This window comes from Nomascus leucogenys, chromosome 11, assembly GCF_006542625.1.
Source record: "Nomascus leucogenys isolate Asia chromosome 11, Asia_NLE_v1, whole genome shotgun sequence".
In the NCBI taxonomy this organism is placed as follows: domain Eukaryota; kingdom Metazoa; phylum Chordata; class Mammalia; order Primates; family Hylobatidae; genus Nomascus; species Nomascus leucogenys.
This window is the reverse complement of record NC_044391.1, coordinates 72742205-72765564: the sequence shown is the minus strand read 5'-3', so window position 1 is coordinate 72765564 and position 23360 is coordinate 72742205. Positions and strand designations below refer to the sequence as shown.

At 40.1% G+C, this 23360-nt stretch overlaps 2 protein-coding genes across 7 annotated transcripts in view; one reads left to right on the top strand and one right to left on the bottom strand.

Annotated features, from left to right (window-relative positions):
* MED12L (mediator complex subunit 12L) overlaps nucleotides 1–23360 on the bottom strand; it is a 334555-nt gene that overhangs the window by 118395 nt on the left and 192800 nt on the right. The window lies entirely within an intron of this gene.
* On the top strand, nucleotides 398–23184 carry GPR87 (G protein-coupled receptor 87). The gene is made up of 3 exons (XM_003256298.3): nucleotides 398–660; nucleotides 16980–17111; nucleotides 22076–23184. The coding sequence occupies exons 2-3, from the start codon at nucleotides 17078–17080 to the stop codon at nucleotides 23116–23118; spliced, it is 1077 nt and encodes a 358-aa protein (XP_003256346.1). The 5' UTR covers nucleotides 398–660; nucleotides 16980–17077; the 3' UTR covers nucleotides 23119–23184.

Genomic DNA, 23360 nt, shown 5'->3' with positions numbered 1-23360 from the left:
ATAAGACTACAAGTTTCCAAAGTTATCAATTACAACAATAAACACATTTTTAGTCTTTAAATAATATGTAGAATAATATTTTCAAAGAATTCATCTGTCATAAAGCATATTCTTATTCCTTTTAATCCAAAATTCAATTGGCAGGAAAGCTGCAAATACATGTTTTCTAGATAGCAATAGGAGGCTGGAAAAAAAAAAAAACCAACCTAAAAATTGGATCTGATGAGTTAGTAGGCCCCAACCTGAGACTTCATCCCCCACTCGTTAAGCAGACTTCTGGCAGTCTAAGCTCCAGCCCTCTGTGTTTCCTTCAGGTGAATCACCATCTGATTCCTGCAGGTTCAGGAAATACTCTTCCCCAGTCGACAAATCTCACCTACTCTTAGTTGTGAGTCATTTACATTAGCAAGACAGCAAGTTGTTCCAGTAGTTGCCGGGCAGGAGAATTTGAAAGGGTGCCCCAAAGGACAATCTCTAAAGGGGTAAGGGAGATACCTACCTTGTCTGGTAGGGGAGATGTTTCGTTTTTATGCTTTACCAGAAAATCAACTTCCCTGCCGACCTTAGTTTCAAAGCTTGTTCTTAATTAGAGACAAGAAACCTGTTTCAACTTGAAGACACCGTATGAGGTGAATGGACAGCCAGCCACCACAATGAAAGGTAAACGAAAAATTTTTCATTTTCTTAAAAGCCCTGGTTGATAAGACACAGCAATGATTAAAAACTGTAATTATACTTCTGCTTAACTCTGAGGTTTGAAGAAAAACTAGAAATTAGAATGCTGACAATAAGATATGAGGCACCACTGTGAGCCATGAAGCTTCAACTGTTTCCAGCTCAGGCAGGCAGAAATATAAACTACATATTGTGCCTTCAAAAGTAGAAACAATGTTTTGGCAATCACTCCTATGTAGCACATTTTTTTTAACCACATTTACTTTATTAGATGAGTAAAAGCCAAAGTCTCTTATAACTGTTTCCCAGGACCCAAAACTTAAAATTTGTTTCATAATCGTTTATCCGTATTTTTTTTTTTTTAAAGAGAGAAAGATTTTTCTCTTTCCCAACTGTCTCATTTTGATAAAATAATCTCAGTCTTTTCATTGTACCACAAAGAACAGGGCAATCCTCATTCTGATCCCTGGAGAAGTCATGTTAAAACATGTCAGGAAAGGCATTGAGAAAACTGCCCAGTGACTGACAAACAGGTTAGGAACAGCTTACTTTTGTTCCACATTCAAACTGTTTGGGAAGTTTTCACTGCAGTGAGGAAAACAAGAAGCAAGCATGGAGATCTCAGTTCTTTTAAATTGTAATAAGGACTTTTAAAAGATAGATGAGCCTAAAGTAGAGTGACTTTGATTTCTTAAGATTTATCTGCTATAGAATTTTACATCACATTCTCAAGTTGAATCTGCTTTTATGTTAGGTATATTAACATTTTTAACAAGACATTTCTTTCATAATTGTTCTCCAATTTACTAGCAATATGAACAGCAACAAATCTGGTTCTATATTACTTTATACTGGGGGGAAAAAAGCCAGACACCTTGTTATTTCTGCCAATTGAGATTAACTGTCTCCATGAAGTTACAGATCAAAGAGGCATATTCTCTTAATCCTTCACCAACATCTCATCCTCAGACTCTTGTTTCTGACCTCTACTTGAAATGTGTTGCAGGTATACGTGGGTTAAGGACAAGGGTCTAGAAGAGCAGATAGATGGCTGAATTTCATATTTAAGGATACAGCCTACAAAAAGAAAGTATCCCGCCAGAAAATCTTTATTTCATGAAGACACTGAGAAAATGCCCTAACCAGAGATAACATGCTAAGAGGATTTACTGCATTCAGAGATGTGGGTGGGAAAAGGAAGACTAAGTTAAAAGGAATGTTCTTATTTAGAGTTGTGCTGTTTGTGCTCTTCAGAGTCTGCCTGCTTTTCTTCCTTAATATCTTGGCATTTAACTCTCTTTAAGAACAACAACAACAAAATATTTCATGCTTAGCTCTTTAAAATGCCACAGAAAGTTAAGATAGAGAAGACCACAATGGCCATTAGTTCTTTGTATGCTCCTGAAATAAGAAAAGCCTGGAAAACCCACGAAAATCCCTCAAAGCCCAATAAAGGGTAAGGTTTGAAGATAGGACAGAAGTGAGGCGAAATCTATGTAAAGTCACCTCCCTAGAAGCATCCCCCAGTCTCCAGGATAGATGTTCTTTATGCAGGCAAGAGGCAGTAGTTTGGGTTTAAAGTAGAAAGCCCAGGACTCACAGCAAAATGACCTGGGTTTAAGGGCTAATTGTACCAAATATTATTAGTGTGACTTAGGCAAGTCTCTGAATTCCCCAGGAGCTCACTTCCCTTCCTCACAGGTAAAATGAAGGGATTAGATCAGATGGTCATTAGAGGCCCCTTGTATCTCTAGATTCCCACGATCCAGGTGATATGCTGAGATGCTGGGGTTAGTAATGGAAGAACCTAAGGCTTGAACCAAGCACACAGGAATGCTTGAGAGGAAATGGGGTAGAGCCACAAATGAGGACCTTCCCAATTCTGCCCCTAGCCGGCTACAAGATGTTCATCAAATCTCGACTTCGCTAGGTCTCAGATTCTTCCTCTGCAAGATGAAGATGAATGTACTATTTGCTCTTCCTACCTGGCTGAAAGTTTTGCAATAATACAAGTATTAATACAAGTGCCAGCTGCAGTTCTTATACTTGTAACTATCTAAAGCAGGGAGGCAAGAGCAGAAGCAAATGCGATGTGACCCTGCTGTTAAAAACTAGATGAGATGCACCCACCTCTCAGACCTTCTGCTTCAGGCCAATGGTGAAAGACAGGTTCTATCTGACCTTACAAATATTACCAAACCCTCTACCTCCTTATATGGCAAACACAGGCAGAATAGAGTATTTGTTCTCTATCCTATACCTAATTAACATATTTTGTTTCATTAATATTCTTATTGGCCAAACATAAAAAAATTACACTAAAATACATTTAAGCGAGAGCACTGAGGGAATAAGTTCCATTTAGTGTAAGTCATGACATTAAGTCATTCATATCAATGATTCTATAGTTTCTCTTAAACAGTAATTTCTAATGATTTCCATCATTTTAAAAGAAGAGCAATGCTCCTTAAATGACCTTTTCTAATGTACTAGATAGGATCTGTATGGCACAAACGGTCCTTCTATCCTTAATACTAAAACAACAATAATTAGCATACACATCTAGCTTGATATCTGACAAGATTACTGCATATTTTATCATGCATTTTTTTTTTTTTTTTTTTTTTTGAGACGGAGTCTCACTCTGTCACCAGGTTGGAGTGCAGTTGCGTGATCTTGGCTCACCGCAACCTCTGCCTCCTGAGTTCAAGCAATTCTCCTGCCTCAGCCTCCCAAGTGGCTGGGATTATAGGCGCCCACCATCATGCCCAGCTAATTTTTGTATTTTTAGTAGAGATGGGGTTTCACCATGTTGGCCAGGATGGTCTCAATATCTTGACCCCGTGATCCGCCCACCCTGGCCTCCCAAAGTGCTGGGATTACAGGCGTGAGCCACCGCACCCAGCCTTATCATGCATTTTTTTTTTTAACTCAGACATCCTTAAGGTATAAATTACTATTATCCACTTTTACAGCTGAGCAAACCGAGGCTTAACGAGCATACCAGTAAGGAGCAGAGCTCTGAACTTGAACCACTGCCTACAGTCAACCATGCTCTATTTGCTGTTACCTCTTTTTGTGGGTAGTTTCATATGTAAAATGATACAGACTTATTGCATATTTACCACATACTAGTACCATAGTATAGACTACAGTAGATAAATGGCCATCTTGGGTGCATGATCCCCTGCAATCAAGTTGGAGCTATTTTAACTTGCTAGTTTTCCCAAAGGAGGCATCAGATGCTAATCAGCACATGAATACCAAATTTCTCTGCAGGCAGTAGCAAAGCGGCAGTTGGGAGCACAGCACTGAGATGGGCTTACATTCTGTTCAAATCCAGGCTCTGCCCCTCATTAGTGGTGTTAATGAGGGCAAACTCTAGCACTCCAGCGACAGACAGCACGTATATGCTCAAAGAACAAATAACATGTGCAAATAGCCCAAGTATACTGTATTCCAAGTATTCTCTCTAAGCCTCAGGTTTTTTTCATCTGAAAACTTAGAGTACTAATTCTTACTACCCACTCAAGTAGCATGTCAATACTGAGTTATTACTACATGTTAAATTTGAATAAAAGGTCTATGCTATGGTAATACTTCATTTAAAACAATCTTATGAGGACTGTTTTACAGAAGAAGAAAAAGGCACAGAGGGGTTGGGTAACCTGCCCAAGTAAGTGGCAAACCTGTAATGTGAATCCAAAGTCCTTTTAATAAATTAAAATATACATAGGTAATTTAGAACACTTCTAGGCACACAATAATACTAGCCAGCATTTGGGGAGCTCTTTTACTGTTGTTGTATGTAGCAAGATAGACACTTAGACTTCTCAAGCTCCCAGAAAGGGTTTTGCCCTGTAGCCTGAACAGGCTCTCAGGTCAATGATATTACTGTCTCTTGACCACCAGAGCAACTCTCTGGAGGATGCAGAACAAAGTGAAACTTTGTTTTCCAAGTCCTTGAGTCTAGAGGGTACCCTTTACTGACTATATCAAGATTCAGAAGTCTCCAAAGCAGAGGCCAGTATACCAAAAGGGCAACAGAAACAAAATGATCTGAAATCCCTGTACTAAAGAAGCTTATGATCTAGTTAAGAAAGAAAAATGTTAACAGAATACTTGGACTGTTTGCACATACTAGAGTATGAAGCTCTGTGGCTCTCAGGCGGAGAACTGAAAAGAGAGATCCAAGAAAACAATGCATAAATATCTGTTGCCTCTAGACTGTAGGCGTTTGAGGATTTGCTATACTCTTTTGGGGGTGGATGACCTACCTGTCCAAACTTATTCCTCCTCAGACCTGCTAGGCCCCAAAATTACAAATAAAACTGAAAATAAATCACTGGGCCTTTCAAAACTTTTTAAGATAAACCAGCTCCAAGACAAATTGGGAAAAACTGCAAAATTAATTGTTTTTCTTGTTGTTGTTTTTGAGACGGAGTCTCGCTTTTGTCACCCAGGCTGGAGTGCAATGGCACGATCTCGGCTCACTGCAACCTCCACAACCACTGCCTCCCAGGTTCAAGCGATTCTCCTGCCTCAGCTCCTGAGTAGCTGGAATTACAGGTGCCCGCCACCACGCCCGGCTAATTTTTGTATTTTTAGTAGAGACGGGGTTTCACCATGTGGGTCAGGCTGGTCTCGAACTCCTGACCTCGTGATCTGCCCACCTCGACCTCCCAAAGTGCTGAGATTACAGGCATGAGCCACCGCGCCTGGCCTAAAATTAACTGTTTACTAGATATATTTATATAGAAAACAGTGCTACATATCATGATGAAGTAGAATGTGGCTCACAGTAATATGCAATCCTTAAATAATCACAGCAACCATTGTATTCTAGTTGTCACACCCAAGCATTTTAAAAACCTAAAAAATGAAAACTGAGGATAATGGCTTGCATTAGGTCAAAACGGTACATGCCTACATTATATATAGCAAAACAAATTAATAGAAGAATAGTAAATGCCATTTAAAAGGTAATTACTACATCAATGTGTCAGCATATACCATGATGGCTGCTGGAAAAATAAAACTATAGTATCTGTTAAACATCAATATTCCCTTTACCTTAAAACATTCATTCTAATTTCATAATGTAAACAACGCTAAATATATATATATACACACACACACAGTATATATATATATATAATTTTAAAAACTATTCATTCTGTACCTAGAGCCAACAGTACAATACCTCAAGTATTATCTCTACTTTTCATCCTAAGACCCAGAAATGCTAATATGTACCCAATCCTTCACAAAGTCATGCTGGATCTTACCATGGTCTGTTTATATCCAGTTTACAATCTATATGAAATTGCAAATAAGACAGGCACTAAACAACTGGCCAGTGCAGAACTCAGTTTGAGTGCTCACAGTTGCAGGCACCTGAAATATAAATGTCATGGTACACTACTTCTTGCTCTGATGGCTTCCCCATCCTGGAAGATGCTCTCAGCAAAATAACTGTCTCACAGCCAGGGTGGCAGAGCCAAACATCTCTACCCTTAAAGTTTTTCCCCACCCCAGCTCCTATCTAGAGATGGTACATTTCCCATACTGCCTCCCTTTTCTCTTCTGTCAATTACAACCTGATTAACTTCATGCCAACTAAGCTCTCCTTCCAATGTACTCATATAATTATTTTATTTACTTATAATCTTTCTGGTTCCAACAACAACAACAAAAATGAGGTGTTTTATGGGGATGCTTAATATGAAGTTAATTCAAATGAACTTAAATTTAAACCAATGAAGCCTGGGAAAAAGAATAGTCGGAAATTAAAAACCATATGAGAAATTAGTTCACCAAATGCATTCATCCCTATCAGATGGTGTTGGGCCTTAAGGTGGATCTCAACTCCAACAGGAAAACAAGAAGGCAAAATGATTTGGTTTTGATAAATTCATAGCTGGCCTACAGAACACCATTCTTATTATGTAGAGTAGAAATAACTTTCTCCCATGAGTCTTAACATAAAGAACCAATGTCGTATTGAACACCCAAAGAGTAGGCACAGTGAAAAGGGTTGAATTCTTGAAGACACCAACGCAAAGCTTAATCCAGGCAAAGCCATTTTACAGAGGCAGGATAAGACAACATAATGGGGTCCAGGCATGTGGCTCACTTTAAATATTTTCATCTTACTGCTGTTTCTTCATAATTGTTCTAAGGAAACCTTTCTGCCTCCTTCTCCCCAGTGTACTTTATTCTAATTATGAAAATTTCACAAGTGTTAGACATATTAGCTGTCTTTTATTAGCACACTGGTACTGTTGTTTCTTCTTACACCTGGCTGACTTTCCTCACTGACATAACCTGTGGGGCTGCTGCTGGCATTTGAATTTGCAGCCCTCCACTTTAGCTCCCTCAACTTTACAATGAGCTATTCAGAAACGTCAGCAGGCCCAGCGTTTGACTGGCCTCCTAATGGTTTGATCAGGCCTTCTTCTGGTCTTCAGCCATGCCTTACACAGGTCAATGGCCAATTCCTACTCTTGTCTCCACCCTCCCTGGGTTGTACCCTTTCACTTCAGAAGGCAGAAAAAAAAATTGTTAAAAATAAACAACAAAAAACTGACATATGCCTTCCAATATGAAATTAAGTCAGAGAGAAGGCCAAATTCCATGATTGCCTAATAGTAAGTCAAAGGTGTTTTTGAACTCTGACTCTGTGCCCGCAGGTACTCTGCTAGACCCTGGAGATAAAGGATGAAAGGACCCTTGACTCTGTGCCCGCAGGTACTCTGCTAGACCCTGGAGATAAAGGATGCAAGGACACTCTGGTAGTCAGGCAAACAACAAAAATAGAATACAACAGCTGGAGGTATGGGAAACCACAGGGGCTGAGGAGCACTTATGTGGCACATGGGGATAACATGGAAGGCTTTGAGAAGAGGAGGCAGATGAGTTAGACCTGAAGGCAGCATAGGCAGCTTGCCTAATAGACAAGGGGGAGAAGAGATTTTCAGGATAAAATGCAAGGTAAGGAGGGTCTGGTGCAGGAGCTAGAAAGTGAGCAGGTATACAGGTCAGGTCAGGAGGTCCTCATCACCTGCAGAGGAGCCTGAGTTGTGTCCCATATAAGACAGTAAGCCAGTGAAGATTGCGACAGAAGAGGACATCAAGCAAAGAAATGTGAATAGCAGGAAAATGCATGTGGCAAATATTAAGATAATACAAATATACAGGTTACTATTTCTCCTAGTTGAGGAAGTTACTACATCTATAAATCAAGCCAGAGAAAAATATTTTAATTCAAATATTCCTATTAGTTTAAGAGACATTGTTTAAAAAATGATTAATGCCAGAAGTTGATAAATTCACTGAAGTAGGAATTACTTTGAAGAAACGTTGTGTGTGTGTGTGTGTGTGTGTGTGTGTGTGTGTGTGTGTGTATTTCATGAAATGAGTTATATGTGATCCCAGATCCTTTTACTACATATGAGTGAGGTTGGGTTATTTACTTGTATTCATGAGAAGAGAAAAATGAGAGTGAGCATTTGATGCTGATTAAGAAATGTGAAATATTCACTCATATTAAAGACTTCACTTGAGAATTTTAAAATTGTCAATGAAGACAAGTGATGAAATTGAAGGAAAAATGCTCTCTTAGGTAATTGTCTTACTCCATTAACTTAAACAGCATTAAGGTTTGGTTAAGCTGTGATTGGAAGAATAAGGGTAGCTAATCTGACAACAGTTCTAATGGGAAAGGCCTGGAGGATACCTGCACCACATCCCACAGCCCAGAAAACTATGATGACTGTATTAAAATATCAAGGTGACACCACCACCACCACCATGAAGAACGATTATAACTCTTAAGTAGAATGCTCAAGCCACAGGATGCTATTCCAAAACAAGGAACAGCATCTACGTGAACTTGTGAAAAGCATTCTGCATCTTCTAATAGGCTAGTAAACAGTAATCAAACAACTAAAGACTTACCTGGAGTCTTGAATTCTAAGAATATTTTTAAGGGCCAGAAGTCACTTGAAATGTATTTAGTTTAGAACATATTCATTTAAAACCACTATGTTGGCTACTGGGACTGTGGCCCCTAACCTGACTAGCCTCTTACATAAATGATCCAGAAGTTACCTATATGGAATTTATACTCTGCTTAAACAGAAAATAAAAATACACGTTTCAACTCAGTAAGTTGTAAAATTGGAGTAAAATTCTTATTACTCACAACAACTACATAGTAATGTGATACAGATCTCCTGACCTGACTCATAATAGCCACATAGTAATGTGAGTAGTAGGAATTTTACTCAAATTTTACAACTTACTGAGTTAAAAGGTGTATTTTTATTTTCTGTTTAAGAAAAGCACTTACTGTTTAAGCAAAGTATATTTGCCATGAATTACACCTTTACATTACTATAGCACTTACAATATAAAATTGACTTAACATATGTTCTCTTACCACATTCACACAGCACCCTTGGGAATTACGTCAGGTATTTATTATTCTCCCTGTTTCATAGATGAGGAGGCTCAAGCTCTGTGAGGTACAATGCTTAACAGGGTCACAGAGTCAAAGATTGAGCCAAAAACTTAACCGCTGCCTACTGAATCCAGGTCTAGGATACTTTGCACTGGTCAGGGAATCTCAGTCTAGAACACTTTCTACCAGGGAAGCTACTTCTGACACTCCACTAGGCTAGCAAAGCAACACCACAGAGGCAGCCTGTTCTGGGGTCATAAAACCTAGGGCTCATTTCCTGGTTTTGCCCCTCACCATCTGTGTGGTATTGGGCAGGTTGTTGAATCTTGCTCAGTTCCCTCACTTGTCAAAAAGAATAGTCAGGTTTGACGTTAAGGTTATAAAGAACCACTAGACACAAATCTTGTCTTCAGGGAGTTTACAATCCACTTTATATCAACCCCCCATCCGCTCTAAACACACACACACACACACACACACACACACACACACACACATCAAGTTACCTGAGGTCATCTAAAAAAAAGTTAACTCTAAATTGTTAACCAAAATAGGTCTATTTGTAAGCTACATGTACCAGCAAAACTATGAGAACAGAACATCAGTGTAGCACCTGAAAAACCTGAATGAAGGGCTGCTGTGCTTTGCATTCCAACACATTTAGGAGACTAACTCCATGCATGCATTAATGAAATGTGTTATGAATACAGTGACCTAATTCCATTACAATAAGAGGTAACTCATAGCCAGTGAGGTAATCTGCCTCTTTCCCCAGGCCTTCAGCAGAGCTATAATCTTAGCATTGTTGAAAAACACACACAAATTTACAAACACACATACACATAAAGTCAGGCTTAAACTGAGAAAGATTCTTAGATTATAGGTGATTCCAAAATAGAAGAGATCCTGTATCTTTCAAATAAACTTTCTATCAGATGGCTTTTGTGAAGACTATCTCTTTACCACAAAAATGCAGGAACTACATGAATATCTCTATATAATCAATCAGTTCAGTATAGCTTTTCAGAAGTAAAGTGGCGAAGTAAAGTGGCAAACTAAACCTTCAGATCTCAAATTCTTACAATTTCAGATGTGAGCTTTTAGAGGGAAAACTGGAGAGTGGAGGACAGATAGGAAAGGTATTGATATTATAACTCTGTCATTTGAGAACCACCACTACCAAACACTAAGTCAAAAATTAACCACGAGCAACTGCATTTAGGGAGCCAGTTTACTGGCATTGATATTTCAAGATCCTGACCAGAGGGCAATAACAAGAGAGATAAAGCCCAGGGAGAGTTGAAGCATTGCCATGGCATGGCAGGGCACACCGGCCCACTCTTCCTGCTGACGGAGTTTCCCCCAGCATGGTACAAATGACTCCCCACCGATGCCAAGATCCAAACCAGTGAACTGCAACAGCAGGCTGGCTCTGTGTGGACCACAAGGCTGGGTGTCCAAAGTAGCTGTTCAGTAGTCCTGGATGTTGTCCTCCCATAGCCCTTCTGGGGAGAGAGCAAATGTTTGGGTATCCAACACAACCGGGGTCAAGTCCCTACTCCACTACTCAGAAGCTTTTCGTAACACCAGAAACCTCGGTTTTTCCCCACCAAAGGCAGTTTTATAACACAATCAGTAGGGTTTTCACTTAAAGGCCCCAGTAGAGGGGCAGGCACAGAGAAAAGCTCCACCGTGACTACTAACACATTCTCAGGTGTGAACCAAACAACATGACCTCCTGTCACTACATTTTCTGGGTTGCTAAGAGGTATAAGAAAAACCATTTGAAAAGAAATGCTAAGTGATGGTGAGTATACAAGAAAAATCAGGCATTTGCAGGGAGGAGAGACACAGAAGAAGAGAAAGATATATTTATAATCAAAGTAGAACAATTGGGGATCTATAGAGGTTAAGTATAGCCACATAAGATTAAATGAAAAGCGGAATAATGGTTGCAAAATCAAGTGACTGTAGGACCCAGCAGGTAAGCTCCCGAAAGAGGCGGCCCAGGGATGTCAATGAGTATGCTGTGAGTCGGAGAACTGGAGAGAGCTCACTTCCCCATCAGGAAGGGGCAACAAATACTGCTGGATTGTTCATGCTGGATGCTAGCAAATCTTCTCATCTTTCAAAATGGGATCCAAATCTGGATTCTTATGTGAAATTTCCTGATGTTTTCAACATTGTTCAGGCCAAATAAAACTAGACCTCTAGTTTGGAAGATTAGCAGTTCCTTCACAAGCTTGATGGAGAAAACAGACTCCTACCTCTGCCCAATACTGCCCCCCTCCCACTTCCTGTCCTCTAAAATAACCCCCCAGAATCATTCTTCACTTTTACTCCACAACAGTATAATAGAACTGCAATTTCAGTTTCTATTGTATTTGATATGAATCCCAGCTCTACCCATTACTCACAGTGTGAGTCAGGGCAAGTTAATTAAACTGTCTGAATCTCGTATCTTCCTACCTGGCGGGGGTGGAAATATATCTAGGTCCTAGGGTTGCTCTGAAGATTGCTTAAGTTATCAACCACCAGGTTCGGAGTCCAAAAGCAAGGAGAAACTGAGAATATGTTGATCCTTTTCCACCACCCCCATTTTAAAAGTAGCTTACAACCAACAACAAAGAAACATGGTTAGTAAAATAGCCAAAGGAAAATAGCAATGGGTGGCTGGAAAAAAAACAGGTCTCTAAGCAGCGATACCATCTAACCTCAGGAATGACTGTGAAACCCGGGCCTACCACAAACATCACATTCTTGTGTGGTTTCATCAGCTCTCAGCTGAAGGAACAGTAGGTGGCAGGGCAGGATTCCCGCCCAGGATCCAGGTCCTGGAACCAAGCTCTTTATTACCACTGAAGCAATCTTCCTTGCAACACCCTGCAAGTGCTGGGACATGCAGACAGTGCACAGCCACTGTAGTAAAAGCACACACGGAGCCCTGAAGCTGAGGCGCTGATCGTTCAGAAAGACAGCAGGCAGGTGAGGCTCTGAGACAATTTAAAGGAAGGGCAAGCTATTGGAGCAAAAGTACCAGTCAAATGACTCCTGAGAGGGCAGCTGAGGCCACCAGCCACACAGCCATCTCAGCATAAACAAGGTGCAAGGATCCACCCCCATCAACCCCGTTGTCCAACCTATGAAGCACTAAATAAATTCAACTGTGTACCTATGATACACAGCAGGAACTAAAACGACTTCAGCTCCACCCTGCACAAGTACACAGGCTGCTTTGTAAACATTCATCATTTTAACCTCGCAGTCAACCTATAATGGACGAGTCTTCATACCCATTTTATACAGGCAGAAATGGAGGGTTAGAAGCTAAAAGCAACAGAGCTGGGGCTATAATCCGAAGAATCAGAGAATCAAATCCTCGCTCTATGCACTCCACCATGGTGCCACCATACTTGGCTAGAGGTCAAGGCAGGATTTTTTTTTTTTTTTTAAATACAAGCTGGAAAAAAAAATTTTTTTTGAAACAGAGTCTCACTCTGTCGCCCAGGCTGGAGTGCAGTGGCATGACCTCGGCTCACTGCAAGGTCTCCCGGGTTCAAGCGATTCTCCTGCCTCAGCCTCCCGAATAGCTGGGACCACAGGTGCACGCCACCACGCCCAGCTAATTTTTGTGTTTCTAGTAGAGACGGGGTTTCACCATGTTGGCCACGCTGGTCTCGAACTCCTGACCTCAGGTGATCCACCCGCCTCGGCCTCCCAAAGTGCTGGGATTACAGGCATGAGCCACCGCACCCGGCCAGAACATTTTTAAATGCCAGACATTGAATGATATGCTTAAGAAAACCCTCCGTTAATCCTTCATCTATCTCCACCTCTCACCTTCTCTGTCTCCTTTCTGTCGCAGGCATGTTCTTTTTTTGAAAGAGTTTTCTGAGATTGCTGCCTCCACTTCCTCACCTTACAATCATTACTCAGCCCTCTGTCATTAGGCTTCTCTCCTCAAAACACCCTGGGCCCCCCAGCACATGGAGCACTGGCAAAGATGAACAATGACCTTTTTGTTGCTGAATCCCATCCAATGGCACTTTGCTGTCCTGTCACTTGACTTCCCCCACAGGATAAAACTAGTCACAATTCCTCATTTCTTAAACTCTCTTTTTGGTTCACATGACATTATTCTTTTTTGGTAATCCTCCCAACTCTCTGGCCTCTCCTTCAGGCACTCCCCTCACCCTAAGACTGCTCCATTAAAAAGTCTACATTAGCTCTCTGCTATTCTCACTCCACTGTATGGTTTTGGGTTTTTTGTTTGTTTGATTTGAGACGGAGTCTCACCCTGTCATCCAGGCGGCAGTGCAGTGGTGTGATCTCAGCTCACTGCAACTTCCGCCTCCTGGGTTCAAGCAATTCTCCTACCTCAGCCTCCCCAGTAGCTGGGATTACAGGCGCATGCCACATCACACAGCTAATTTTTGTATTTTTAGTAGAGATGGGGTTTCACCATGTTGGCCGGGCTTGTCTCAAACTCCTGACCTCAGGTAATCTACCCACCATGACCTCCCAAAGTGCTGGGATTACAGGCGTGAGCCACCATGCATGGCCGACTGTGCAGTTTCATCTTGGACAATCTCATTCATTCCCACAGCTTCTTCTATCACCTATTTTCTATTGGCCTTAAACAGACATCACCAGCAGGAGTACTTCTCCAAGCTCCAGATCTGTCTCTTTAATCATCTAGTAGACACCTCCACATGCATACTACACAGGCATCATGAAATCAACCAATCCAAAACTAAACTCCACCCATCCCAGTACGTGCTTGTCCTTTCATGGGTCCTACATCAGAAAAAGAGACTAAAATCTACAGTCAAATACCTGGGAGGCCTCCAACAACCTTCTAACCCTTTTCACCACCATCATTCAGCCACAAATTCTTTAAGTTGCCACATATTTTGTCATATATCTCCATCTCTACATGCTGTCACCAGTTCCTCAGCAGACTATACCTTATCTTTGGCTACACTCAGCATTTCCATGTGCTCCTTTCTGATTGGACCTTGGGCAAACCTGCCACAACCTGGGCATAATAGTTGTCATAGAACCTCTGTAATCCTTGCTTCCCCTCAGTTTGGGTACACCTCTGTATCTTCACAGCATCCCAAACCTCTCATTCGATATTGAAATGGTCTGTTTATTTCTGGATTCTCAACTAGACTCTAAACTTGAGGACAGAAATGTACCTTTCTCTTCTTTATAAACTCCAGGGCCTGAAATATGAGCAGACTCTTAGTAAACGACCTTATGAAAGAGATTAGGTTATGGCTGGTCCTGAAAAAGTAGTAGAGATTTCCAAGGTAGGGAGAGAGGGGAGAAAGGAGGCCATTCACAGGGCAGGAATGGGTATGAAGAAAAGTAGGGAACTAAACTCAGGCATATCGCTGAGTGTCTGCAGTTTGGTTAAACCAGAGAGTTCCAGTAAGAGTAACAAGATCTTGAATTTAATTTAGGCAAAGATTAATGGAAATAACAGAAGCAGAAACTGGCATTTAGAAAGCACTTAATTTATAAATGTATATTTAATTTAACCTCATGAAGCAGGGATGCTAGATACTATAAAGTAGGTATTATTGTTCCCATGATTCAAAAGAATATGGGGCAAGCAGATTTCCTGAAAGTCTATTGTGACCTCTTAGTTACCAGAATTTAGCATGTTCTGACTTTCACATTCCGTGATCTTTAAAACTACAAGAATAACTCCTAATCTTTAGTTAGTAATTATAATTCAAGAATTGCCTTACCATACAGTAACACAGCATCAAGGAGCAAAAGAATAATATCTCTCATACCCTCCACTCCTGCCCCCAACCCCAGCGGACACTAATCGACTTTCTGCCTCTACAGATTTGCCTTTTCTGGACATTTCACCTAAAGACATGTAGTCTTTAGGTATCTGGCTTCTTTCTCATGCAAAATGTTTTCAAGGTTCATCTATACGATAGCTGTATTTCATTTATTTTTATTGGGTAATATTCCATCCTTTGCCTATACCACAGTTGACTCATCTACTCTCCAGTCAGCGCTTGGCTTCTTTCTGCTTTTAACTATCATGAATAATGCTGTTATAAACAACTGCATACAAGTCATTGCATGGGCGTAAGTTTTCATTTCTCATGGCTAGATACCTAGAGGTAGAACTACTGGGTCATATGATACATTTGATTTTAACTTTTTAAGAAACTGCCAAACTCTTTCCAGAGTGGCTGTACCGTTTTAAATTCTTATCATCAGTGTATGAGGGGTCCTCTTTTCCCCACCCTCAGCAACACTTGTTACTATCTGTCTTTTTCAGATACAGCCATTCTGGTAGACGCAAGATGGTATAGCACTGTGGTTCTCATTTGAATTTCCCTACTGACTAATGATGTTCACTGTCCTTCCATGTGCTTTGGTGCAATGTCTAGACAAATCTTTTGACCTTTTTAAAATTGGGTTGTGTTCTCCTTAATAAGAAGCTGTAAGAGTTCTTTGCATATTCTAAATAGAAATCCTTTATCAGAAATGTAACATGCAAATATTTTCTCCCAGTCTCCTCTCTCTATGTCCTGCTTATTGGCCAACTGTCTGCTCTCTCTCTCTTACTGCAACTGTCAGTGAGGAAGGTTACAGGAAGCCATCTGAAGAGGACAACCATACAACTTGAGGACAGAGAAACATAAAACTAAAAATGTGCTTATCAGGTAATTTCCTTGAAATGTTTCCATGAGAAACTGGATTCAAGCTTTTTAGGCTCACTGAAATCCAAAGATCATTATTATAAAGTCTAGAAAATTAACTGCATCAGTCATTCTCCCCAGTAAACTTTAATAAATAAAAAGAAAGTAGAGTTTTACTTCTTTGCCTTACATTAAAAAATATTGTGATGCTGGCATCCAAAAAGGAGGGATTCTAAGAACCTTAATCATTGCCTATGCTGCATTAACCGAAAAACACTTTCTGAGTTCTGCTGTGTACCACATACTGGAGCTGTTCAAGGTGACGTATGGATAGACTGTCTAAACTCTCAAAAGAGTGGATTCTGGGTGGAGAGAATCATTGAAAAATTAAAAACCATTTTTTCCATCTGCTACCAAATCAAGTACCTTAGCTACATGTGATATTTGCAAACAGAAGAGAAGGACACACACAGGAACATAAAAGGAAATAATAACTGTCTCTCCACTTACTGCAAACTCTTACACATACTCCTGCCTCCCACGTGCCCTTTCCCTGCTATCTCAGCACGTATGCAGGGACAAAAGTAACTGCTCACGCCAGCCTCAAGTTTGCTCTGTGCTTGGACAGAATGAGGTTACTTGGGGTCTCTTTAAGCAACATGAGTGATGGGACCTGAAAGTCTCACATGGTTTTACTTCATGAGAAAGAGTGTGATTTCCCCTAACGGTAAACTGTCCTATAAGCACATTTTATTTCAGCTGCACTTTCCACAACAGTTCCCAGGAATTCTGCTTTCTATGGTCAATACGTGATGGAACCCAGAGAACAGGGAACAGACCCAGCTGCAGGGGAAGGGGTGGGGGAAATCATGTTTGATAATATCCAACATTGCACACACATATGGTCTCAGCTAGCCTTTATTAAGATGTCGTGAAGAATGCAAAGCTCAGAAAAGTTAAGGTATGTAGCCAAAGTCACCCACAAGACATAACTCCCAGCAGGGAATTATGAAAGAGGGCAACTCCGTGTGGCCCGGGTGTTCATCTCCAAAGAGCACATGCCTTCTGAATCGTGGAGGCAACTGCTTTAACTGAAAAGACCAAAATCTTGTATTTTAAAATTCCTTCCCAACTGATTTTGTCCTCATTTTTCATTTTCTCCCCAGAAATCAAACCAGGAATAACCTATGCTGAACCCACACCTCAATCGTCCCCAAGTGTTTCCTGACACGCATCTTTGCTTACAGTGCATCACAACTGAAGAATGGGGCTCAACTTGACGCTTGCAAAATTACCAAGTAAGCCGTCGGAAGAGATACAAAGAAAATCTTACTTTATCAATGACTATCATTTCCACTGTTTGGGAATTTGGGGAGTTTAATGGTGAGAGAACCAACTAACAAAATAAACCAGCATTTAGCTTTGTGTTTCCTTATGTATAAAACAGCAAACATGCAGGACAGTATCGCTGAGATAAATTTAGCTTGCTATCATTTTGTTTTAAACTTTGTTTCATCTAGACATCATCTCTAAAATGACAAGTAGGATTAAATTAATAATATTTATGGAAGATTTTAAACACAAACTAAAATTACTTATTACTTTGCAGATTTAATAGTCTAAACCAAGGTTCATGGGGTTCCCCAAGAGGCCAGAGATAACATCTACCTAATCTACTGGGTAACTACTTAGAAAATGATCATATCTAAATACAAAAAATTAGCCAGGTGTGGTGGCGCACGTCTGTAGTCCCTGCTACTCGGGAGGCTGAGGCACTAGAATCGCTTGAACCCTGCAGACGGAGGTTGCAGTGAGCCGAGATTGCACCACTGCACTCCAGCCTGGGTGACAGGGCAAGACTCTGTATCAGAAAAAAAAGGAGGAGAGAGAGAGAGAGAGAGAGGAAAGAAAGAGAGAAGGAAGGAAGGGAGGGAGGGAGGGAGGGAGGGAGGGAGGGAGGGAGGGAGGGAGGAAGGGACAGACAGAGCTAGGCAGCTGTGCCATGGTAGTGACACCCTATAATTTGAATGACTTTTATTATTTCATTCCCACCTGGCAGGTAGAGCAGTGACATATGTTGATACTTTCACATTTTGTGCCAAGTGACACGTCCCAGTGAACAATGATGTAGCTTCACCAAAGGCAAAAGTGGCAGATTCTTCCCTACTCTGTCATTCATAATGTGACTCTATTAACAAGACAAATGGTAATTAAGCTTTATGTTATAGAATGCATACCTACTAAGTACTAGATACTGTACTCAAAACATTTGCAAAGCATTTAACTCTCAGAAGATCCAGTAAGACGGCTATGTATTCCATTTTACAGTTATTAAGAGGCTAAACCAGCAGTGTCAAATAGAACTTTCTGCATTGATGAAAATTCCCTGTATCTGCACTGGCCAATACAGTAGCCAGATGTGGTTACTGGGAAACTTGAACATAGCTAGTATGACTGAGGAAATTAATTTTTTAACTTATGTTTAATTTAAATTTAAAAGTTTAAAGCCACATGTGGTTTGTGCTGTATCTGGCTACAAAGCCCAAGCATTCCCCAACACACACACTCAGTCCTGTACGCACACATGCACAAACCTATTCCCCCTGCAAAGATAGCTAAAGTTCCCTTACGGCCCAAACAAATACCACCCTCACACGTGGCACAAAATAATTTACTATGGAACTAGTAAACTGAGTTCTTATGTCACTGCATTTGTTAATTTAAAAGGAATTGGAATGAGAGTCAGAGAGAATACCAAAGGAGGTTTTACTCTCAATTATCACACTGTGTCAAGCCCTGCACCACACAACCCAGGGAATACCACCTTAGTAAACAAGAAGAAGGGATGGGGAAATAATGTTTGATAATATCCAACATTGCATGCACATATTGTGAGAAAACAGCCTTTACACTGTAAAATAGCTTCTAATTTTTCTTAATTGAATCACCAAGCTACTGTCAATTAAAGACGTTCCCTAACTTGGCCAAGTTCTTTACTGTCAGGGAAGAACAACATGATAAAACTGCCTGGGTGAAGAAAGCCATTCACTTTTACTGGTCAATATTCCTGAGTGGACATATCATATAGAGAAATGCTTCTGAGTACACCCATACGTTTTGGAAATATTTAAGGCAATGATAGAGAATAAATGATGGGCGTTAGCAGGCAAAAAAGAATATGATATAGACTTAATTCTAAAAAACAAATTAATCACACGAAACTCTCAAAGTTAAGTTTTGAGCCTTCCAGAGCAACCAGATGAGTAATGGCTCATCTGCTTCTTACAAACCATTTTTTGTCTCTACTACCACATTGTTTCAGCAAATAACCCATAACAGGCTTTAACCATTAATTTAAGCTTTGTTGCCTAAATGTGAAATCTGTGAATGAAGTAATAACCAGGCCTAGGCCTATCCCATTGAATTAAGAAGTCCTATAGTCCAAAATGTTAATTCTATACATAAACTAAGGAAGCAAATACCGTGAGGTTACACAGTCAAGTTCAACACCAGACTGTCTCAATGCCGCAAAACAGTTCAATAACCACTGTGGAAAGAGGCCAATCCTACGTGATCTTTTTAATTTACAAATATATATATATATGTATACACACACACACAACCTTTTTTGACATTCTGATTGGAGACTATCTTTAATAATAACCATAATTGTTAGGCAAATCATCAAAATCATCATTTAATAAGAATGTGTTCATATAATTAAACTTTAAAATATTATAATGATATACGGAACTCATATCCTTAAGCAACACTGTGAAGTAGGGGTTCTTGCACTACACGATAGGGATGCATAGCAGATCCCGAGGCAGCCAACACCAGCAGTTGAAATATTCCCTGCCAAATATGCTGTAGCTCGTGAACTAATATATTTGTATTTAAAATGATTTTGAAAAGCAATTCATAAGTAATTGTTACAAGGCACAGCCAGCACCTCAAGAGATGACATGGCTGCTCCTTTTCAGGCTGTGTCCGTTTAAATTCTGATTTAAACTCACATATCCTCTATTTCCCTAAGAGTTCTATCCCAGGTTAGATGAAAGTGACTGCTAATCATTTAATTGGGTAAATTAATTCAAGCAGACATCTTAACTCAGTTAAAGCCACACATCTTAAGAAGCTCCTAATGTCACTGATACTGATTTGGATCTTACGATGCAAAAACAGCCAAGACTACAACACGTCATTAAGTCAAAATAGGCTTAAATGATACTGTACAAGGAAATATTACAAACTGGCAGCAGTAATATAGATGGCTGCTGAATCAGGCATTTTAACTTGTAAAGCTTAGTAATACTATGGGTCTCATAACAGGCTAGTCCAGATATAAATTACTAGCCTGTGTAAGGATAGTTAGGCCAGGGAAACCAGTTTTTAAAAACACTCACATTAAGGAATAAAAGGGAAAGAATTAGAAACAGGACAAGGTTACTTAAGAAGAGCCTGCACTTAGATGTCAAGCAGCAATTTAGGAATCTGTTTTTGGATTTTAATCATCAAAACTTTCCTGTTTCTCTTCTCAAAGAAGGGAACCAAAACAGACACTAAACTGCCTGTGTGCAGGGCAGTGAGGGCTTAAATTCATGGTGTTATCTCTATAACAAAACCATTTCAAAACATAACTATAACTATAGCAACTATTATTAATTACAGGGAAGTAAAAATTCAGAAATGATCTTCCTTCTAACCTTACCTCCAAAAGGTGAATCTATAAATGAATTCCATTAGTTCAGGTTCCCCAAAAATAATGACGATAAAATGTGCTTAAATGGCCAAGAGATTTACTGGGGAAAATGGCTACCAGGGAAAATGGGGACAAGCAGAAGGCTGGCACAGCCTTCCAACCACTTGTGGGAGAAAGAAGGAAGGAAGACTGAGTAGGAACAGTGCAGTTTGAAGAAAGTTCAAAGAAAAGGTTTGAAGACTGGTAAGTACTCCTCCAGCCAAAGTCTTTTGTCAGAGAAACCCGTCCTCTTACAAAAACAGGTTTGTCTTGGTGTCCCTGCCATGCTCAGTCACAGGCCCCGAGCAGTCCGCGGGAAGCGTGGCAGCAGCAAGAATGTGGTGGTGGATCCACAGCAGGAGCTGCCTGTCCATCATGCTCCCCAAAGTAGGAGACATGAGAGGCCCATGTCCATGGCTGCCACATAAGTCAAATGCTCATGACCCATTTCACTGATTATATGATGCAGTGATATGGTACAGGTCTTTAACAACAGAAACTAAAAATTCCAAAAAAGCAAAAGGTTTAAAAATTCCCACAATAAATACAACAGGTGTAACCTAGCCTTGTAAACAAAAAAAAAATACCAGGTTGCAATTACTTTTAACAAGTTGTCCTCTTTGGCAATAAACTGTAAAGCTGCAAAACTTAATAAGAATGAGAAAACAAAATCAGCATTTAATCACTGGACTATACAAAAACATATTTGTGGATATTCTTGACTATACAAACGCATTTTAATGAAGAATTTACTAGATGACGTGTAAATATTTATAATAATCAGCAGTAACTTTACGCCAGCCTGCAACTTAAATTCTACTAAGGTGAAAACAGATTTCAGAGAATCAGCAAGTCAGATCTGTATCTATCCAGGACTTTTTTTGTCTGTTCACTTTAGAAGACAGTAGATTTTCTTTCTATTTACAAAAAAATGCCACGACATTTTCTTTCTATTCATATCAATGGTCCCTAAAAGATCTTAAGGAGTATAAGAAAGTCATAGGCAAAAAATTCAGAATGACTCACTAGTTTTACAGCTTCTTAATTCTTAAGATTAAACAGCTTAAAACTCAGGCAAGGGAAGGGAAGATATATTCAAAGAGGGTGCCAAAGACTACACTGAAACAATAACCATGTGCTGGCTATCGTATTTTCTTGTTATAGAAAATTTCAATTTCCTGTCCACATTTTGTTGATTCTATTTGTAATGATATCAAACATGGGAGTAAGAATCGGAATAATTTACACTGGTATGTTTATTTTCAAAAGGCTGGCAAAGGGGATCAGAAATGGGACTTTTTACTCAAGGGTCCTGATATGAGGGAGGCAGGGTAGTGAGAGAAGGTCGCTAATTCTTTGGCCACTCAAAACATTAACAATGTGCTACCTTGACTCTGTAAATCATTGATGACATCTTTAAGTTCACCTGAAATAACAAAAAGTTGGGTCTATAAGGGAACCTAGTGGCCTGTGGGCACGCTTGCCAAGCACTGAAGTCCTATCTCCCCACTTCTCCTACAGATAACGAGCTGCACGACCAAGAGAGTCACAATTCAGGCAACAGGAGCGATGGACCAGGAAAGAACACCACCCTTCACAATGAATTTGACATGATTGTCTTGCCGGTGCTTTATCTCATTATATTTGTGGCAAGCATCTTGCTGAATGGTTTAGCAGTGTGGATCTTCTTCCACATTAGGAATAAAACCAGCTTCATATTCTATCTCAAAAACATAGTGGTTGCAGACCTCATAATGACGCTGACATTTCCATTTCGAATAGTCCATGATGCAGGATTTGGACCTTGGTACTTCAAGTTTATTCTCTGCAGATACACTTCAGTTTTGTTTTATGCAAACATGTATACTTCCATCATGTTCCTTGGGCTGATAAGCATTGATCGCTATCTGAAGGTGGTCAAGCCATTTGGGGACTCTCGGATGTATAGCATAACCTTTACGAAGGTTTTATCTGTTTGTGTTTGGGTGATCATGGCTGTTTTGTCTTTGCCAAACATCATCCTAACAAATGGTCAGCCCACAGAGGACAATATCCATGACTGCTTGAAACTTAAAAGTCCTCTGGGGGTCAAATGGCATACGGCAGTCACCTATGTGAACAGCTGCTTGTTTGTGGCCGTGCTGGTGATTCTGATCGGATGTTACATAGCCATATCCAGGTACATCCACAAATCCAGCAGGCAATTCATAAGTCAGTCAAGCCGAAAGCGAAAACATAACCAGAGCATCAGGGTTGTTGTGGCTGTGTTTTTTACTTGCTTTCTACCATATCACTTGTGCAGAATTCCTTTTACTTTTAGTCACTTAGACAGGCTTTTAGATGAATCTGCACATAAAATCCTGTATTACTGCAAAGAAATGACACTTTTCTTGTCTGCATGTAATGTGTGCCTGGATCCAATAATTTACTTTTTCATGTGTAGGTCATTTTCAAGAAGGCTGTTCAAAAAATCAAATATCAGAACTAGGAGTGAAAGCATCAGATCACTGCAAAGTGTGAGAAGATCGGAAGTTCGCATATATTATGATTATACTGATGTGTAGGCCTTTTACTGTTTGTTGGAATTGATAAGTACAAAGTGTAAATAAATGTTTCTTTTCATTAACCTTGCTTGAGCCCATCAAAAATATGAATTCAAAGAACTGAAATGGTATGAAATGGCGTCATAATTTGAAAGTAAGGAAAACATTAAAGCATAGCAAAGAGATAAACAAGAGGTAGCACATGGGTGAATGGCAGGGTTAATGGCTGGAAGTCTGAGGAGCAGAGTGAAAGGCCGGAATGA

Bases quoted from the DNA above. Each gene is read 5' to 3' on its own strand.
- GPR87 (XM_003256298.3), top strand. From the start codon at position 17,078: ATGGGGCTCAACTTGACGCTTGCAAAATTACCAA. The intron at 17,112-22,075 runs GTAAGCCGTCGG...CTTCTCCTACAG, and splicing joins GACGCTTGCAAAATTACCAA to ATAACGAGCTGCACGACCAA.